The sequence below is a fragment of the Parus major genome, chromosome 4A (genome assembly GCF_001522545.3).
Source record: "Parus major isolate Abel chromosome 4A, Parus_major1.1, whole genome shotgun sequence".
Classification (NCBI taxonomy): domain Eukaryota; kingdom Metazoa; phylum Chordata; class Aves; order Passeriformes; family Paridae; genus Parus; species Parus major.
In genome coordinates, this window is record NC_031772.1 from 11692138 (window position 1) to 11711397 (window position 19260).

Here is a 19260-nt window from a genome sequence, read left to right on the forward strand (position 1 = left end):
AGGTCCTCAGAAAAAGGATATTTTTACAGGCATGTGGTTTATGATGCAGGACTATGTAAATTAGACTAGGACATTAGTCTTGAGGACATTTCAAGTCTTGAGAAATAAATGGCAAGGAACTTTTCCACTATTCTTTGAAATAAATTGATTTAAAAAAAAAACCCCAAAAGATCCTACTTTAACGTACCTCAGGACAAGAAAGAAGATTGATGAAGCAATCTACACAGCAACAGCAACAGTGCAACAGAAAAATATTAAACGTATAAATTCAAGTTAGTGGTACATTAACCAGTGACTCATTGCTAGCGAGGCTTTTTGGGGATCTGGTGCACTTTACTGAATGATTTCTGAGTACTCCAGGCCCATTAGTTGAAGCCCACAAACGATTGTGGTTTCTCTTCACTGTTTTTCTCTCCTCCCCATGTGCTTGCACATACAGTTGCCTTTCTACTACAGGTCTTACCTGCTCAAGCAGGCACAGGGCACTCAGTAACATTAGTTACTGTGAGTCACCCACCAGCAGCATCTCCAGGAGCAGCTCAAGGCCCACTGACAGTGGGCATTTCCTGGCATGACTAAGGAGCAGCCAGGGCACCTTGACTTCAGGGCTGTGCAGAGCTGAGGAGACCAGCAAGGTGCCCAGCAGATCCTCTTGTAGCTAGAGGAATTCCTGAAGCATCAGGCACCTGTCTTCCCCAGCAAATCAACTTGCAGGACCCCATAATGCAGATATTATGTTCATCTTCTCTGAACGCATGCATAAAGATGAACACCCGCTGCATGACTAGGCAGCCACAGTATTAATTAGCAACTAGTGAGAAGGTAGGAGCAAATGACATCCTGGGAGAGCCTTTGTTCTGGTACCATTTTAGAAAAAGGGAAATCTGGTGTCTGAGAGACAGTAACCCAGATTTGATACAAAATGAGGTTTGTTGGCTGAGGACAGGATGGCAGGTGCTGGTGAGACACCATGAGAGTATGTGCACTGATAGCAGCACTGGGAGCAGCCCCCGTGAGCTGATGGCAGCTGATGGCGGATGGCAGCTCCAGACTGGGGACAACTCTTCAGCACTCCTTCCCATGGCCCTGGGGGCTATTCCAGAGAAGCCCATTTCCCCTCAGAGCTGGTAGTGCTGGGGAGAGCAGCCTGAGCACAGGTTAGGGCAGGACTGATCCCAGAGCTCTCTCACCTACTGGCAGCACCTGTGGGAGTCCACAAGCAGGGTCCATTCCAGCAGGCAGCACCATGCTGGGATGCCAAAGGGAGCTCTCGTGTCGGCAGTGGTGGCCTACACCCTGTGCTGTGTACAGCCAAACATGGGTGACTGCCCTGCCCAAGGGCTTTGTGCACATCTTGCACTAGGTGACAAACATCCACACATCAGCCACTCAAGCAAATTTCTTTTAAGGCATAAAAGCTGAGAAAATGAGGCAAAGGCTGGAGAATGACTCCATTTCTACCCTGTGTTCTCTGTAGCTTCTATCCCAGAGGGATTATATTCTCTCCCTTTTAGTGAGAGATGATGAAGCCCTAGCAGATACTTGGGCTTTTTGCAAGCCCTGTTCCTCAGGCTGGTGGGTGGTGATTGCGGTGCATGCTCCAAGTGGCAGGAACTCCCCCTTAGGCCTGGCCCCAGCCCCAGCAGTCCTTATGTCTGGGGAGGGATGGTCTGGAGGCAGGCAACTCCTCTTGGGCAGGAATGCTGCTGTGAGAAATAAAACAGAGAAGGTACTGAGCCATGGTCAGGGATGTCTCAGAGCCAGACACTCTCCTGGAGCTCAGCACTGCAATTCACAAAAGTACTTCACAGAATCATGGAATAGTTTGTGTTGGAAGGGACATTAAAGTTCATCCAGTTCCAAACCCCTGCCATGTGCAGAGCCACTTTCCACTAGACCAGGTTGCTCAAAGGCCCATCCAACCTGGCCTTGGTTGGATTCCCTCTAAATAGATAATATTCCCTCTAAATAGTTTGGTGTTCCATTGTAGCGTAGCTTTTCTCTCAAACCAGTGCCCTTTACAACCCACAGCTGGAGGCTGAAGCCATCTCCAAGCCCAAAGCTGTACTACAAGGAGCAGAGTGCATCTGCACTGCACAAACCATGCAGTTTTAATGCCCTTTCAGTTTCCAAGGATACAAAAAACAATCAATCAGCCACAATCCCTTGCTGTGGATCTGGCTGCACAGGAGGTCTGTGAAGCAGCCTGTGTCTGTGCCCCAGCCTGGGCCAGTGCAGTGATCACAACACACGGGTGAACTGGAGCACCCACATCCACATGCTGTCAACCCTGGTCCTTGCAGGTATTATGTTTTAGCCACATGCACAATGGAGATGCTCACTGTTGCAGAGATAAACTGCACCCAAGCAGAACCCTGAGTCCCTCCACAACCAAACAGGCCAGACACCAGTCACTGAAAACAGTCATGGGCCACACACCAGGATGATGGGAGTTCTGAGAACAGAGCTGAGAACCACATAGAGCAAACAATTTATTAACTAGTTCTATAAAACATCGCTGTTAAATGAGGCCTATCCAGATGTGACATGGAGACAGATAACACTGTTGACAGGGATGTGATTGCACCCATGATCTATGGCTGACTCTTTTGCTGTAAAACCCAGGACAGAGGGAAGCCATTAGGGTGAGTTAGTGTTTATTATTTATATGATGCCCACAGTTAGACAGGGTGATTCAGAGAAGCATAAAGGGTTTGTGATGTAGTGACATCCTTACAGCCTCCAGCAGCAGTAGCAGGAGGAGAGAGCAGGCAGGGCTGAGTGCGAGGAGGCACATGGTGTAGCTTCTATCCCACCTTGGCTTTTGGCTGGGCTAAAGTGACTTTTGGAGAGGTGGAGTTCTCTGGCACATTGGCAGCCTCTGTCCCCAGGAAATTTGTCTATTCTCTCTCACCAAATACTCTCTTGTCAGCAAAATGCCTCTAGTGCACAAGGGGGTGAGCACTGTCCACCAAGGCAGTTCCAGGTATGCTGGCTGGGGCTCCAGGCGTGGCATCCTGCAGAGCCACCACTGGTTCCCCAATGTCACACTGGAATCAAAATAAGAGCAGTAAAGCAGACACAGGCTTGATAAAGAGCCCTGCCTGAGTGATGTTGGCTGTTCCATTAATGGGCCCCCATCATTATAGGAACCCATTACCTAAATGGCTCTCTTACATTAGGTGCCCAGGCTCCTTCTGTACCCAGCTGAAAAAGGCAGTAACATCTTGAGAGCTATTTATCCCACTCAGCTTGATGGGAAGAACTGTCCTCCACTACCACTTCTCCTTCCCTTAGCTGCAGAGAAACAAAGGGCCCTGCGCAGAGTAGCTGCCCAACTTCAGACAGCTTCAATTGCCCCATCCCCTGAGCAGGAGGCCCTGCCTCCTCACGAAGAGCTTAACAATGGCACAGAGACAGGGCTGCAAAGCCAACCAGAATCCATGACAGTGGGAAAATGTGAGAGAGACTAATGCAGAGAAACTTCAGAAATAACCAGAGAACCCTCCTGAGTCAGAAGCAGTGCTCCAGGGCAGTGTTAGCATTTGCTTTGCAGCCAGAATGGACAGGGAAGATTAAACTCCCATACAGTGTGACCCACTTTGGTGGATATGTACAGAGGATGAGGTTGTCCCCACATCCCTGCAAGTAGCAGAGCCACCCTCTGGTCCCACTCAGCACTCATGACACAGCCTCTCGCCCCAACAGCAGGCACACACAAACAAGTCAGCTGGGCTTTTTGAAGAGACATAAAACATTTGCAAAACGTTTCTCTGTGACAATAAATTAAACAGCAGCTCCTTACCATGCAGAGGGCTCACTCCAGATGCAGCTCCTAGTGTCTTATTTCAGATTACCATCACATTAAAATGGTCATGCACAGGCTGATCAAAAAGGGGGCCTCCCATCAAGAGATCATTATATCTGTCTGTCTGCCTGAATCCTAGCACAGATCCTCCACGGGGAATATTATGTCCTTGTAGCTGTTCTTCTCAGGAAGGGAACAGGATCTGCTAAGAGCAAATAGAAGCCATTACAATCAGGATAAATTAATAATGGTGAGTGGGAAAGAGAGAGGAGGGAAGGGAAAGAGGTTATTGTAATTTTTCTTGCTGTAAAGTGGGTGTCTGCGCTACTTATATTGCCAGAAAACAGCTCCCTAGCTTCCCCTCTGAGTCCAGAGTTCAGACTGCTTGCTTACAAGAGCTACTTTGGATTGTTAACAACTACTATAATGGTATTATGGGTTGTTAGATGCATGACATCTGATTTCTGTTCCTGCTGGTAGCGTGTCAAGTTTATCAGCTGCACAGGCTAGTCTGTAGAGAAAAGGCAAAACACACTTGCAGTCACTCTGCCCATCACCTTTTCATCACAAGCTGTCATGCCTGTTGAGGATTAGTTGTGGGGGTCTTTAAGGTGCTGCAGGGGGTAGGACTTGTGGCTCTGTGGTGTTATATAGTTTCAATTTTGTAATATACAGGATGCCAAGTAATTCACTAAACAGCAGTAATGGAAAAAAAGGAAAACTGACCCACAGAAATGCCTTCATGTACAGGATTCCCTCCTTTCTAAAGCAGGGCTCGTTTAGCTAGTTTGGGTCCACAACAGAGGCTGAACAGCCCAGAGACAAGTTCAACCATAATATGATTTTACAAGATTTTAAAAAGCAAATATCTGCCTGCTTACACAAGCACGTATTTCATGTCACTTGCAGGGCACCAACTGTACATCAGCCCCTTTCCAGCTGGAATACTTACTGGAGCCCTCGACTATGAATCTGAGACCAGCAAACCTGGCAAGCTCAGCTCCTGCTCCTGTTTGTGTTTTTCCACTTCTTCTAGGATGCTGCTGCCTGCTAACAGCTACACCCTTCATTCAGACTTTAGTACCTGAGACAAGCATTTAAGATGAATAAATGGGAAATTAATGCAAACCAAAAAGGAGCTCCATTTGGGGCTGCCAGACTCCTGCAGGGCTCCTGAAGGAGACCTATCTAGCTCTCCATCATTCCCATCTTTCTCTCAGATCTCACAAAAACCATTTACAGTAATTTCTCCATGGGTCTTCTGGAGACTGATGTTCAGTTTTTGCATCTTCAACCAAGCAACCAAGCAACCAAGCAACCAAGCAACCAAGCAACCAACCTGTTCAGAAATGTGGGTGAAAATGGCAAACACCCGAAAAGTGTGGGAATGGTCACTCTGGAGTTGCCCACTGTTGCTCCAAATCAGCCATCTCCTGCTCAGGACAGGCCAGGAGCTGTCTCTCCAAAACACTCTGAGTCTCCTGTGTCCTGACAAACTTCACCCTGGAAGAGCTGCATCTCCTGGCAGTACCAGGAATCTCCCAAAAATGCATCCTCTGGGAAGCAGCAGCGGCTCCTGGCTGACCTCATGGGAAGGGATTTCTGTTTCAACAGCTCTCCAGTGGTCAGTGGATCTTGTGCAGCAGTGATGCTGTTGGGAGCTCCAGGAACATGTACCTTACACATCTGTGCCCTGATTTTGCATGGACCTTCACAATGAGCTTCCCAATTTCTGCTGACATCATCTGTGACAGCACTCAGAAGCATCCCCTCTAACACCTGAGGGGTGCAAAGTAAGCAGGTGGAAAAGAAAAAGGACTGAGTCATGAAAAATCTTTAAGTACAAACCAGACAACTAAAACAAATAATCAAACCTGGTGCTGAATACACTCATGCTTAGTTATCAGGATCAGAAATGCATTTATTCAGCTTTTGATACACCAGTCTATTTGATACATTTTTGACTTAACAAGCCTGCAAAAATGCAGCATTTTTTAATTTCAACACATCACATTATTATGAAGGTTTATTTAGCCAGCATATTTTTTTCTCCAAATCTCTACAGTACTTCAGTTTTTTCCCTGTCTTGGTGAAGGATAAAGCTAGGCAAATATTTAGTAATGGATAATTAATTCAGCCACTTCTTTCCATCTCTGCTGAAACACTCATTCAAGATTCAATAATTCTTTCTTTCTATTCTTTAGTTAGCTTCCAAACTATTTTCAACAGTTTCTGATACCCTTAATATGAGTAATTTTGAATGGCCATAGGCCATACATTATATTTGCTTGATGAAGCAGAAATGCTTTCTAGAATTTTGCTTTTTCTCCTTTTTTTTTTAACCCTGAAAGATTTCCAAGAAAAAGTTATATAAATCAGGCATAACCTGGAAGAAAGTACATTGACTCACAAATGCAGAAGCCTCATGGAAAGCAGCTGCCAGCTCTAGTGTAGGTGATGACGTTTGTGTTTGATATTAAAAGGATGATGCCTGAGGGTTCCAGGCTGTCAGCCAGCTTTCCCTGGGCCCAGTAAGTCCCTGGGGTCACTCCTGTGTCCAGCAAGAGCCCAGGGGTCACAGCCAGCTCCCACTGCAGCGCTGGCACCAGTACCTTTGTGTGCAGGGAATCGAGACACACAAACCACATTCACTGGCAGCACAAAGTCTCACCTTTTCATGTAGCTTTGCTTGACCCATTCTACAAACAAAGAACTAGTAAATACAGTCAGAAAACTTTCCATTTGTTTTTTCTTTTTTTTTTTCACCAGTTACAACCCCACTCCTGTTGCCATCAGCACACACTCACAGGCCAGAGTCTCTGTTAGATTCAGCATTCACAGATAACAAATGTCAGCATCATAAACTACATGCAAACAGGCCATTAACCTTATACCCACAAAATACTCTGCTTCTGCACAGGACACTGGCAAGAAATGTATCTTAAATAATTTTATGATAAAGTGCTTTCTGTGCAGTAAGTGAAACACAGAGCATAGCAAATTTTACTGCTGTGGGTGCGGAGGAGCCCACTGAGTCCGCGATCCTGGCTCTCCCCTGGAGACAAGATACTTCGCTATAAGAGAGAGAAAATGTCTCACTCCCAGGGATCTTTGAGTTAGTTATGTTAAACTGTTGGGCTTCGTTGGTGTTCCCCCCTGCCGTCCCACCCCAATACATGTATCTCGGGCTCCCTCCGCCCCTCTCCTCCCCTATAAATATCCCGGGTTTTCCCCTGTTCAGGAGATTGTTGCTGGCTCCCTTCGCCAAAGCTGTGGCTGAGTAAAGGATTGCACTCGGTGGAACGCTAGACCAGCTTTCTCGTCCCTTCTTCCCGTGTTGCCTGCCTGCCGCTGCTGAGCCGAGCTGCAATCACTCGCCTGCCCAAAGTCGCACACACGGTCTTCGGCCCAGACCTTTTCAGGGCTGCTTCTCTAGAGAAGTCGCGGCGCTCCGGCCTTTCCGTCGCCGCTGCATACTGCCTCAGAATCAGCTGTGTGACAGAAATGTGTGGGGTTTGGCAGAGTAATCTTTTACTTTGATAAACTATTAAATGCCAAAGAAAGCTTCTTAAGTTAATCAGGGCTTAATTTAAATAAACAAGCCAGCAGAAGATTAACAAAAAATCCTCAATGGAATCTGAATACAAAAACAGTCTCACAAGGTCTCATGCCAAGTTCATAAAAGTGACTCTGCTGGGATGACTGGCCCACTGACCCCCTTTTTCTCCCCTTACTGGCACCACCAATGAAAAATATGTTATTTTTTTTGAAACACCAACACAACCATTTCCAGCTCCATTGATGCAAACAGCACTTTTGGCAACATTGCCATGCACTAATGGTGCATGAGGAGGAGGAGGTGGGTTAATTCTGCTTTCATGATCGAGAGAAATCAGCTGAACCCACCAGGAAGAGACCTGGACCTGAGACAGAGCCCTGGGCATTACCAAACACTTTTCCAGCCACAGCAGAAAGTCTGCCTGCAGGAATATCCTTATCCCTGTGGACAGGGAAGGACCCAGGAGGAAAGCAGCAGTTCCATGGGTAACTTCACTGCAACAAGGCACCACCCACCCCTGCCACCAGGGCTCCTCGCAGTAGGTAAGTTATATATATGTATAAATATTCACATGTTCAGCACCTAATGTAAAGATAATATTTTTTAAAACTCTCAAGTTAGGCCCATTAGTGTTATTTTATCCCACAAAGGTAATAAATGACCAAATATTTAAAACATGTCAGGCTGGACCCCCTACAAAGTATTTTCGGACTGACATTACAGATGTATCAGCTCCTTCATTAGACAGTCATTACTTAATTCCGTTGCTCTATGGACTCTCTCCTAGTGCTTTTATTACTGTGTTCAGTGCATTTCCAAGTACTGTCTTTTTCCAACTGCAAAACCACTTTAATTCTTTATTTTTTCTCATGAAAGCTGCTGATTATCTCCCAAATGTTTCCATTTAAAGAAAAAGTCTTGTTACTTGTTAAAGGAAACTGTACATTTTCCCATTAATTTATTTACAACCATGTTTGCTATGCTGAAAATTCACAGTAGGCTTGAGTTAAATAAAATCAATCCACTGAAGAAGAATATCAAAATGATCAGAGAGCCAAAATATAAAGTCACATAGTTATAAAAATTATTTCTTAATGACATTTCCCTTACCCTTTGGCAAAAATGCTTCATTTTGACACAACAAAATTTAACACCTCTTTTGCTTGCTTTTTTGTTATTTAGAACGTGATGGAAATAGGTAGAAGATAACCAACTGATGACTAAAGAAAAACATGCTATTTAATCACAATATGTACATCCAAAATAGAAATTACAAAGCTGCAATTCAAAATGTATTCACAACACCACTCCACTATGGTTAATGTGTCAGATGCAAAGTTTTTTTGCAAGCTACTGGCAAAAGGGAAATTCCAGCTGCAGACACTCGCTACGAAGCATCAGGTGAAAGGAAGACCAGGGGGCCAGCAGGGGAAGCAGAGGCAGGAGATCCTCAAGAAACTAGCTTTGCACTCCCTTCACATTCATTCACTTCCTACTTACCTCTCCCACCAGCTCCCAGTATCTCCTGCATTCTAGTGTGGTTTTGACCTTTCATCCCTGACCCCTGATGCCAGGCTAACATGAGACTGTCTCCTATCTCATTAGTTCATGTTGAAATGTTTTGCAAACAAGGCATTGCGAAAGTGTGATTAGTTCCATTAGCAGTGTAACCATATTCTACATTTGGGCAAACTAATGTAGAATTCTAAATTTAGTTTATATTGTATTCAAACTCTCCTTTCACAAACAAGCTTGCCCGAGGTCACTGAGGAAGCCTGTGGGAAAGTCAGGAAAACAGCCCCTGCTTGCAAAGTTCCACTATCTCTAAGAGCATCCCTGCAGTCTTTCAGATTAAAGCAGAAATAAATTTCAAATGCCTCACTGTCATCTGTTGCATCACGTGTTGCAACAGTATCACATCCAGGGAGGTGTAGCCACCGATGGGGCTCCACTTAGTTAAACTCGGGAATCAATTTATTAGTGCGTTACCAACATAGGAATTAACCCAGCATAATCCAGACATGGAGAACCCTGAACAGAGGCAAGGTAATGGGTTTTATGGGGTCGAGCCAGGGTGGGGTTTAGGGTCTGGGTCTAACAGGGACACAGCAAAGGAGAAGCCCCAGGGACACAAATCAATAGGGGTACAATAGGAGGGGTTAATGCAGCAGGATACAACGAATCATGACACGAGAAGGGCAGAACACCTTGGGCTGGCACCCCACAAGGGATTTTGTGGTGGAACAACTTTTCCCGGGCTTATTGGGCACATCCCCCAAGGCAGAGGGGTAGAATCCAGTCTTCTTGGGACTTAAAGCCACGCCTCTCACTTTAACATTGCCTAAAATAAAATCCCCGCCTCTTTGGGCGGGGGCACTCCACAGTCATCCTCCTCAGATTTCTTTATTTTCTGCTGCAATTAGTCCTCTCTTCCTTTAGATGCACCTTGGAATTCAATTTTCCTCACATTAAAGAGGATGACAAATGCAAAGCTCCCATTCTGAAACTATGCTGGTGACTTTGAGCAATTGTACACCAAGTACAAAGTGTATCCCTTGCAAGGAGTATGAATAATACCATGCTACTGCTTCAGTATAACTACATCTCTGTACAGAAGAAAAATGGCACATGAAACAGCAAAAGAAAAAGTATTCATATCTCCTTTTCCTTCTGCCAATGTTCCCAGAGCTTAATGGAATTCAAATATACTGAATACATAAATGATTAAACAAAAAGGTAAATTAAATTTTTTCTTGGTCAAAATCATGTTTGAAAAATCAGCATCAGTTTGGCATCTTCCATGTTCTCCGTGAGTGGATTAGTACTTAACATCTCCAAGGTGATGCCCATTCATTGCCTCATTACCCTGACACAGCCCTGTGGATGGTCTCTTTCTCCCTACTGCAGGAAGTTTCTTAATTCTAATGAACACACTGGGCATTTCTATGGCACCAACAATGGGTTATTTCAGATTTTTCCTCCCTGCCAGTGAGCGCAATGGCAGCAATCCTTCGATCCATTCATTGGCAGCCAACATCATCTCCTGCCAAAAGGCCACCTCCTCCTGTGTGGAGTCCATCCAGTCCACAGAGATGCCATAGCTCAAACCTGAAAAGAATGAGAAAACTTAGGGAGCTACACAAAGAGTTCCCACTCCATGCAAAAATACTCAATGGGATGTAACTGCTTCAGGCAATGTCTTAACATAAAAACTGCTGACTCCCCCTCAGCAAGCTGCACCCTGAGCACCTTCTGTTATTCTGAAAATGCCCATTCTACACCAGAGTTCAGAATGAAGTCACTGCAAAACCCATGAAATGCAAGAGCCCTAAACATAACCTGCCAAGGAAAGCAATATTGGGCTCAAGCCCTTCCTGCATCTTTTTGAACGGTATAGAAGGTCTTAAAGGTCTAGTTTTCCCCTTAAAAGATTTTCTTGTGGACAACATGGAGTATTCGTCAAAATTCTCTTGTTTAATTTCTATAGGAATCAAATATACCATAGCAGAAATCCAATTCAACCAAATTTTTTAGGTGCCAATTACTTGTCAATGAGAGAGAAGTCTAAAGTTAGATAACAGCTAATCTTGGGTTTGGTATGTCCCTTTGGAGAGTTCACAACCCACCTGGAGTAATTAGAGGTGGGAAACAGAGAACATACAGGCAAATCCAATTGCTACAGTACACCCGCAAGGCAGACATTCCAGCTACCAGGAGCCTTGTCACCCAAGGAACACTTATCCTTGATTGCTACATTGTGAAACCTCTCAGAGAGCACTTCAAGGCTGGACAGTCACCAGATGCTGCTGTCCCTTGTGAAATTCCAGTCCATCCCTGAGCACTCTTACCTGGGAGGAGCACCAATATAATGTTGGTTTGTCATGCAGCCCACTTTTCTATAACAGCAGGAAAACTCTCTGAGGCACCCAAGGAAATTCTTGAGTTTTGCCAGACCTCAGATCTGATGTTGGCAGAAAATGTGGGAACAGAGGGTTGTTACCATGGTACCAGGGCCCTCTCCATCCAAGACATAGTGCAGGTACCAGTTACTGAGACACCCCATCCTGGTTTCTTTCCAACAGGAAAATACTCTGTAACTTCCCACTTTACCTTGTGGCTCAGCACTATGGTAACAGTATTGAATTATAAAGGAAAATACTCACCTGTCCCAAGGCCTAGCCTGATTCCTCCAAGGAAATGGTTGGTAAGCTTTTCATGATCCCACACAGTGAGTTCAACACAGGCATCCTTCAGATCCTCTGTATGAAAGCCATCATACACAATGGTGTGATTGAAAACAGGGTTTGTGTCTCTCTTTATGACTCGGGTCTTTTGGTAGCTCTTCTTACTGGTGTCTGGAAGCACATAGCTTTGAGAGGAGAAAACACACAGCATGAAGCATTGAATATTGACCAAGAGCTTTAGCACAGCAAGGATTTTCCTAGTTTGGCCACAGGTGAATAACAAGGGCAATTCTCTCCTACAATTCACCCAGTGCAACACAAATACTTTCCAGTAAGGAGGCACAGCTTGGTGAGCCTGAGAACAAAGCAGGAATCACAGACCTTTATGGGGGCACACAGCAGGAGCAGCACCGTGCTTATGCACTCACCACTTCACAAAGGAGTCAACTCCTGATGGACGCAACTGCAGCAGGTCCTTGACGTCTTTGACCCAAATGTGAACTTCACCAGAGGGAGGATTCTTGGGCCCTACAATTTATGAGAAGAGAAAAGCTGTCATGCCAGTCAGGAGCCATAGCTCCCAGAATGACAGGTCTTTCCAGGGACCCATGGAACCCACATGGTTCCTGTGTGCTCACTGCCCCTCCCTGGGGATCTCAGCACTGCAGCCAGCTTCATCACTCCTGCAGCTGCAGAGGCTCCTGACACCACCTGCAAGTGCTGCATCATACAGGAAAAGAGAAGGAACTGCTAAGCCAAAATAACCTTGTGCCTGCCCCACAGTAACATGGGTTCTGTGCTGCTCCTACCACATCACAGCACCCTACAGTGCCCACATGCTCATAATAGCTGATGAGTTGGAGGTTGTTGAGCCCTTCCTGTCTCCCCAACACTTTCCCATAAAATCCAGATGTGGAAATCAGATGTAGGTTGCAGGCAGTGCTGTCAAACACTGCCTTTGAGCTGATCTCTAAGATCTTGCTCTAATGAGATTCCTCTTTAAGCAGCTCCGAAGTGGATGAGGCATAGCAAGCTGTGTTTGCACTTAAGCAGTAGCCCTTAATGCATGAACCACACTTACCTAGGCTTCCAGGGGGGACATACTTAATGGATAAACTCATCACTCCTCGATGATCCACACCATTAACAACAGAAAGGCTCTGAAACAGAAAGATTTATGACTGACTAAATAGAGAATTTTGGAAACACAGCAAGGCAAACAGCTTTTGACTTCAGTGGAGGAGCACAAATGGACAAACTCTGATTTTCCATGGCTGGAGCAGCCCATTCTTAGAGCAGATCGTTTCTCTGTGGGTTTGTTCTCAAACTCAGTCTCTCAAAGGCAAAAGCCTGAGGATTCAGAATACAAGACTGCCCTTGGTTCTGAAGACAAATGTCTTCTATTTGCTTAAAAGGTATCTCATATCAGACCTGTGAATCCAGAAGCATGCAGAAAGCTGTTCAGGCTTTACAAACAGTTGCACCCAAATATTTACTTCTCAAGGCACTTCACCTAGTACTCTGCTGTTTTTAAGAGATGGTCTTCATGTGAGTGGAGAGAACGACATAGTTGCTGTGATTAGTGTCAGGTTGCATTTATGAAAGTGTCCTTACAGATGAGTCACCAAAACAGACCTGATAAGGCAATTGTTCTGAACACTGAACTGTACTAAGGTGTCCAGGGGTTGGTCCCTGGTACAGTTGAGTTTGTCCTGCTCCACCATACCCAAAGACCTCAGAGGAGTCAGGAAGGACTTCTTCCACCCTTAAGTCTTCAGGGCAGGGCTAGAAAGCAAAACTGCAGCTGAGACACACTTACCCGGGGCTTCAGCAGGTACCAGTTGAGCTTCCTGTTGCTCCAGTCCCAGCTGGCCAAGTCTATTTCAATCTCTCCCAAAAAACTGTTACGTCCCAATGGATCATTGTGCCAAACAGAGAGATTTAATTTTTGTATCAGCAATACCATTTTCTCTATTTTGTACTAGAGGAAGAAAGAGAAGTCAGATTGTTCAAATATTTCTTCTGTTTCTTTCACAAACAGAGATAAACTACTCAAAAGCTTGTATAAGCCCCGAGACACTCAAGCCCACCTCACACATGCACTATTCATGGACTGGTTTCTGTCTGAACATCTCTTTTCTGTGTCCTGCAGCAATACTACTACCCTGACAAAGCTTTTCTGCTGAGCACAGGGAAACCTGGAATTCCATTTATCACAGGGGAAAACTAATATTCTTTCAAGAATTATTAACGCAGGCCTGTTAATAGCAACTTATTGTTATAAAATCCTCTATGCTTTGATAAGTATGATCACATAATGCAGACCCTTCTTACCAGTCCTGTGCCTTGTGGTTGCATGCCAGGGAAGGGGAGGAAAAACAGCCCTTGCTCTGACTGCAAGCCCCTATTGAATCCAAAGATCTGTGTGATTTTTGCAGAGAAATCTTGGGTGCCACACAGACCAGTGCAAAGGAACCTTTAACATCCCAGGCCTCTCAAACCCCAGGGAAGAACAGTGCAGTGCTGGCAGAAGGCCAGCAAAGAATCTGGCCAAGTAGGCAGGATCTGTCCAGACCTGCCTGATAGAGGTGCCTACTACAACAGAGGTTTTTCACAGTGTGTATTTGTTCTTACCCGTAAGACCTCATTGTAAATGGGGTTCACTGTCCTCTTCTTCACTGATGTTTTCCTCTTACCCATCCTAGCTTTGTCTGGGAGCAGGTAGGTTTTAACATACCTAGAAAACAAATCGGATATTGCCCCACATTGCCAAGATCTCTAGTAAGCTGGCAGGAAGGAAGGAAGGAAGAAACCATTAAATTTAAAGAAAATAAAAATCCTCTAGAACACAGAATTCAGCAATGTAGAAGTCACAAGGCATTAAAACATCACTCACGGGTCGGATCTGCCTTTTTTCTCATCCACTACAGCCAAGTCCTTGCACTGGGACACATGGACCTGGAACTCCCGGTTCTTCTCATCATAGTCTAGAGCAAATTCCACGGTTCCTTGGGCATCCACACTCCCAAAATCACCGCTGTAGACACTGAGTACACTGCCACTCACCTGCCAGGGGGAAGAGCAAGGCCAGCACCACTGAAACAGGCACAGTCTGACTTGATTCTGGACAAAGATGATAGTCTTTCTGACTTGATTTGTGACAAAGACAATAGTCTGAGAGATGCATTCCCAGAGAATAAATCTGGTGCTTCTGTTCTTGTGCAGTGTGGTGTTCTTGGCACAGAGATGGTTCACAGCTATGGCTATTCTCAAGCAAGCCAGGGCTGGGGAATCCAAATAAGGGTCTCAAAAGGATGTGATATCCTAGACCAGAACTTAGAAGCACTGAATGCTCAAGAAATACAGAAGTTTTTTTACTCCTAAATCCCAAAACTTTGGGAAATATACTCAGATATTCCTGGGGGGACCACACATGTCTCTTCCCTATGCTTACAGAACAAATAATTTATATCCTGACCCAATTTCATCACTAACAAAGATATTGAGAGAACTTGAACCATATTATAAGAACTTGTTGCTTCAGGTAGATATAGTCACACAATTGTGAATCTATTTATAAAACAGACTAGAAATGTAGGAAGAACTATTCCTATCTTGTTGCTTACTGAAAAAGGAGCAGAACAAAATAAATACAACCCTGTTCTGAAGAGCCACTGCCCCACCAGAGACAGCCTGTGCAAAGGCACAGGAACATGAGGTTTCTCCAGATAAAAATCTGGAGCTAGGCACCCAAGAGTTATTTGCTTTCCCAGAACAAACTGCATTTTTCCCAGACAACTTGGGCTTCTTTTTTCAAGTCTTTGTCTTTCACAGGTAAAAAGTCATGAAGCCCAAGCAAAGCTTAGCTATAGAAAGGTGAAGGAATTTTCTCTTGCACCAATCATTCAGGATTCTGGACAGGATATCATAAAAGCTAATACTGTTTACAAAGCAAATCATTAACCCTCTTGGCACTTTTCTGTGGTACTGTCATGAACATATACCAAAAAGCCTTCCTAGTAATTAACCCAATTCTTCTCTGTCATTCCCTACTTATTTTGGTTCTGAATTTTATTATAACCTCCAAAAAGCTGCTAAACATCTCCTGTCAGTCCTTGGAGCTGCATTTACCACCCAATCAGGATATTCACCCTAGCAGAGAATCCTGAATGAGATTTTCAAGAACACCTGCATGACCTGGACTAATTTGCAGGTCCCAGATGATTAGATTAGATTAGAATAACTCATGCGCCCCAAAGATTTTAACATATTTATCATTCATGACCTCTCCCTACCAGCTTTGCTTCACATATATTCTGTAAATCTCAAATATACTCCTTGGAGAAATCCATAACAGTAACACAGCAAATTCAAGCACTTTTAAGCAGCTCCTCCAAATACTCTCTCTAAGGAATCTTTAAAACACTCAACACATTCAGCTTTTTTCAGCTTTCCTCAGAAGCTGAAGCTCTAAAGCCTGCTTTTGCTGTCCAACTCTGAGTTCCCTCTTACCTGCTGATAAAGGATGAGCTTGCAGAGGGCACCCAATCTGCAGTCCTGAACCACAAACATGTCCCTTAATAGCTGTGTGCCTCATTTTCTCACCTAGAAACCCCATCCCCCACCTTCTGCACTGCCAGGATTCAGAGCATCTACACCTGGGAGCGGGGGCTGTTGCTTAAGGGGAATTTGACCAACAATGACTCAATGGGTCTCTATTTTGAGGTGGTATCTGGATTCACTCCTTTAACCTGAGCAAGTAATTAATCACCCCTGTTCCTTTAATAATGTACCCTGCAGAAACAAACAGGATATTCTGAAGGTCACATCATCAACACCAGCCTAAATACAGCATCACTGCATCTGACTGAGGAGCCCTGTCCAGGAGCCGCCAGTGTGCAGTACCTACCGAGGAGACAGAAGCCATGTCGGATGAGTGGCTGCCAATGCTGGGTGTCTTTTTGTGCCTGTTAAACTGGAAGCTGATCTCTGAAGCCGTGTCTGATTCAGTCTGCTCAGAAAATAAGAAGCATCTTTAAGCTCTGCCGAACGGGCAGTTTGCAACACTAGAGACAAAAAGGAATTGCTCAGCAGTGTCCCATTAAGCAGAGATCAGGTTAGAAGAGCAGAGAGTGCAGGGAGCCTCCCCAGGGCATCCCCTCCAACTAGCACTGAACGTCATCATTAACTGCCTCCAAACAAAGCTGCATGCCCTGCCTGGGCTCTGGGAAAGGGCACAGAACAGCGTGGTTTGACACACAGGGCAACATTCTCCAGGATGGAATAGCTGCTCTGGGTTATTGGGGGCTTTCTTCTTAAGGTATTTCTCACTTATTCATGACATAACCAAGGCATTCTCTAAAGCAAGTACTTTTGGTCTCCAGGAGAAACAGTCTCATGACACCAACTGCCATTCAGGGAATGCTTAGGCCATTTCTGGTATCAACCCACCTCAGACAACAGGAGAGGAGAGGATGTGCTCAGTTCTTTGACTCTTTCAGGTTCAAGAAATTGATGTGGTATCAAATAAGGTTTATTGTATGCTGTAGGTACAAAAAAAAAGGGCATCAAGATAGCTTGTCAGAATCAGGAAATTGTAAGTCACATTTTTGTTAAAGGGCACAAGAAAGGAGGAAAAGCTTGAGGAAGGAACTGGAGTACTACCTACTTGCCCTGTCTATGTACCTGTCATTGAAGCTGATCCTCTCCAAGACAAAAACTGCTAATTAACATCCTAGAGCTATTTTCAGTATGCTTTCATTCACTGTGTGAGAGTGCGGAACTCCCTCTAGTGGCTCATCTAATTCCCTTATCAGCACAAGGACGTCGATGTTGCCTGCTTTGTGTAGACTGAACTTACACTAAAACCACAGAAATCTGCCTCCTTGACAAAAAACCCAATCATGTTCACATATTTATCTCATAGCACACTGCCCTGTAGAAAAGAGCACTAAAATATTTATATCCACAATTTCACCATTGCATACACCTCTCAAATACTCTGCTAGACACAGAGGTGGATAATAGCTAGATTATCTAAAAGAAAACAGTTGCAAAGTTTCCTATCAATAGAAAGATGGTTACTGGACTGCTTAAATGTCTAACTGAAACTTATTTTTTGTATCTTTATCTTCTTCCAATAACTCTTTTGAAGATGACTTTCTCCATCTCAGAAGATTTTGTTTTGAAAAGATATATGTAAATGAACATGCATGTTCATATACACACTTGTTTAGCTTTTTAGGCATGATGATGCATTCTTTGGTGCTTAAAATGCCCAAGAGACTCTTGATTTGCCATTCATTTGATATTTACTATTTTTATTTCCAACCTTGAATAAATAATTGTATCTAGTCCTCTCCACAGACTACTTGCTATACCGGAAACATGAAACTAACTCTTGTTACAGGAGGGTTTCCAAGGGTGAGGTTTGGGGTTCTAGATAAGGGGAAGCTGAAATCTTGGTTGTCTTGGTGGAGACCATGTCCCTGAAGAGCCATGTGGGGCCTGGAGCTTTGAGCCAACACACCCTGTGACATGTTGGGCCCCAAAATATGAGGCAGTGCCTGGCATGAGGTGCCAGCTGGGGTGGGCACAGCCACAGGGCTATGCAGTGTGACCTGCCAGCAAGCTGCCTCCCTCCCATAACCAGTGTTGGATTTAAATTGGCTCAAAGCCTCTAAGTGGCTTTACCATTTTCTTGGGCATCGCCTTCCCATGCTTCTCATTTCAGACCTGGCAGCCTTGGCCTCACCACTTTCCTTTTAGGCAAGCTCTTGGCTGTCTTTTTGGGCTTGCCAGGTTTCACCCTCTGGGGATTATCACTGGCTTTCTTGGGCACAGAGATTGCTACTGCCTTCCCCCAGGCATTTTCCATGGCTTCAGCTTTCTTGTGCTTCTTCAGGTAGGCTGCTGCTTCCTTTGTTGCCTTCTCCTCCGCTTCTCTGCGTTTCTCAGGGACAGACTATCACCATAAAATATGTCCCAGCTGGCAGCTGGGGTCATCAGTCCAGCCCTGGGCTCTGCTCTGGGTGAGGGGAGAGGCCTCATGAGCAAGAGTCTGTGGCACGACTCATACACTGACATCAGGTCTGGCACCTCGGATCAATCCACAGGCTGCCAGAAGATCCCACAGCCCTTGTGCAGGAACAGGAGAGATGAGCACAAGCTTCTTGCCAACCCTTTGAAGCCCTTGTGTTTTTGCTGAAGTAACAAACCATCAATCTAGCTGTAATTTCCTGGCTCTGAATTTAATTTTAGGCAGTATAAACTCTCTAATTTGATGATGAAACAATGTCATTTTCCTAGCCTGGTATATGCACAGAAGCATGGTGATGAAAAACTAGCATAATATATTATCTTCAGCAAATGTAAACCAAAAAGAAAAAAAGATGTTACTCACTTTCTGTGGTTGTGTAAATGTTCATCATGCTCTTTGCAAGATTAATGCTATTTGCTCGGGCCAGTGCCTGAGCAGCAGGAGAATGATCCCAGTCTTTCTCTGGAATACACAAAAAGCCAACATGGTAAATAAATATACAAATGGGCAGTGGACCTACAAGCCTGTGTGTGTATGTGCCTCCCTTGGTCACTATCTAGAACACATTGCAGTTACATTGCACAGGGCTGCTTCCCAATCATTCAGGTGCTCTGATGTCTCCCCTGAGAAAACCTCTTCACACTGTGTCAGGAAATGTAAATATTCCATA

The 19260-nt window shown here is 44.8% G+C and overlaps 1 protein-coding gene across 4 annotated transcripts in view; it reads right to left on the bottom strand.

Annotated features, from left to right (window-relative positions):
* Window positions 1-5704: 5704 nt before the first annotated feature.
* LOC107203718 (synaptotagmin-like protein 2) overlaps window positions 5705-19260 on the bottom strand; it is a 38837-nt gene continuing 25281 nt past the window's right edge. For all 4 annotated transcript variants that reach the window (XM_015626034.1, XM_015626033.3, XM_019006491.2 and 1 more), the window contains 10 exons: window positions 18954-19052; window positions 17003-17094; window positions 16461-16562; window positions 14448-14617; window positions 14186-14288; window positions 13371-13532; window positions 12633-12711; window positions 11980-12079; window positions 11531-11736; window positions 5705-10475 (listed from right to left, as the gene is read on the bottom strand). In XM_015626034.1, coding sequence (XP_015481520.1) covers window positions 10330-10475; window positions 11531-11736; window positions 11980-12079; window positions 12633-12711; window positions 13371-13532; window positions 14186-14288; window positions 14448-14617; window positions 16461-16562; window positions 17003-17094; window positions 18954-19052 — 1259 coding nt within the window. In that variant the 3' untranslated portion in view covers window positions 5705-10329. The remainder of the gene's footprint in view (window positions 10476-11530; window positions 11737-11979; window positions 12080-12632; window positions 12712-13370; window positions 13533-14185; window positions 14289-14447; window positions 14618-16460; window positions 16563-17002; window positions 17095-18953; window positions 19053-19260) is intronic.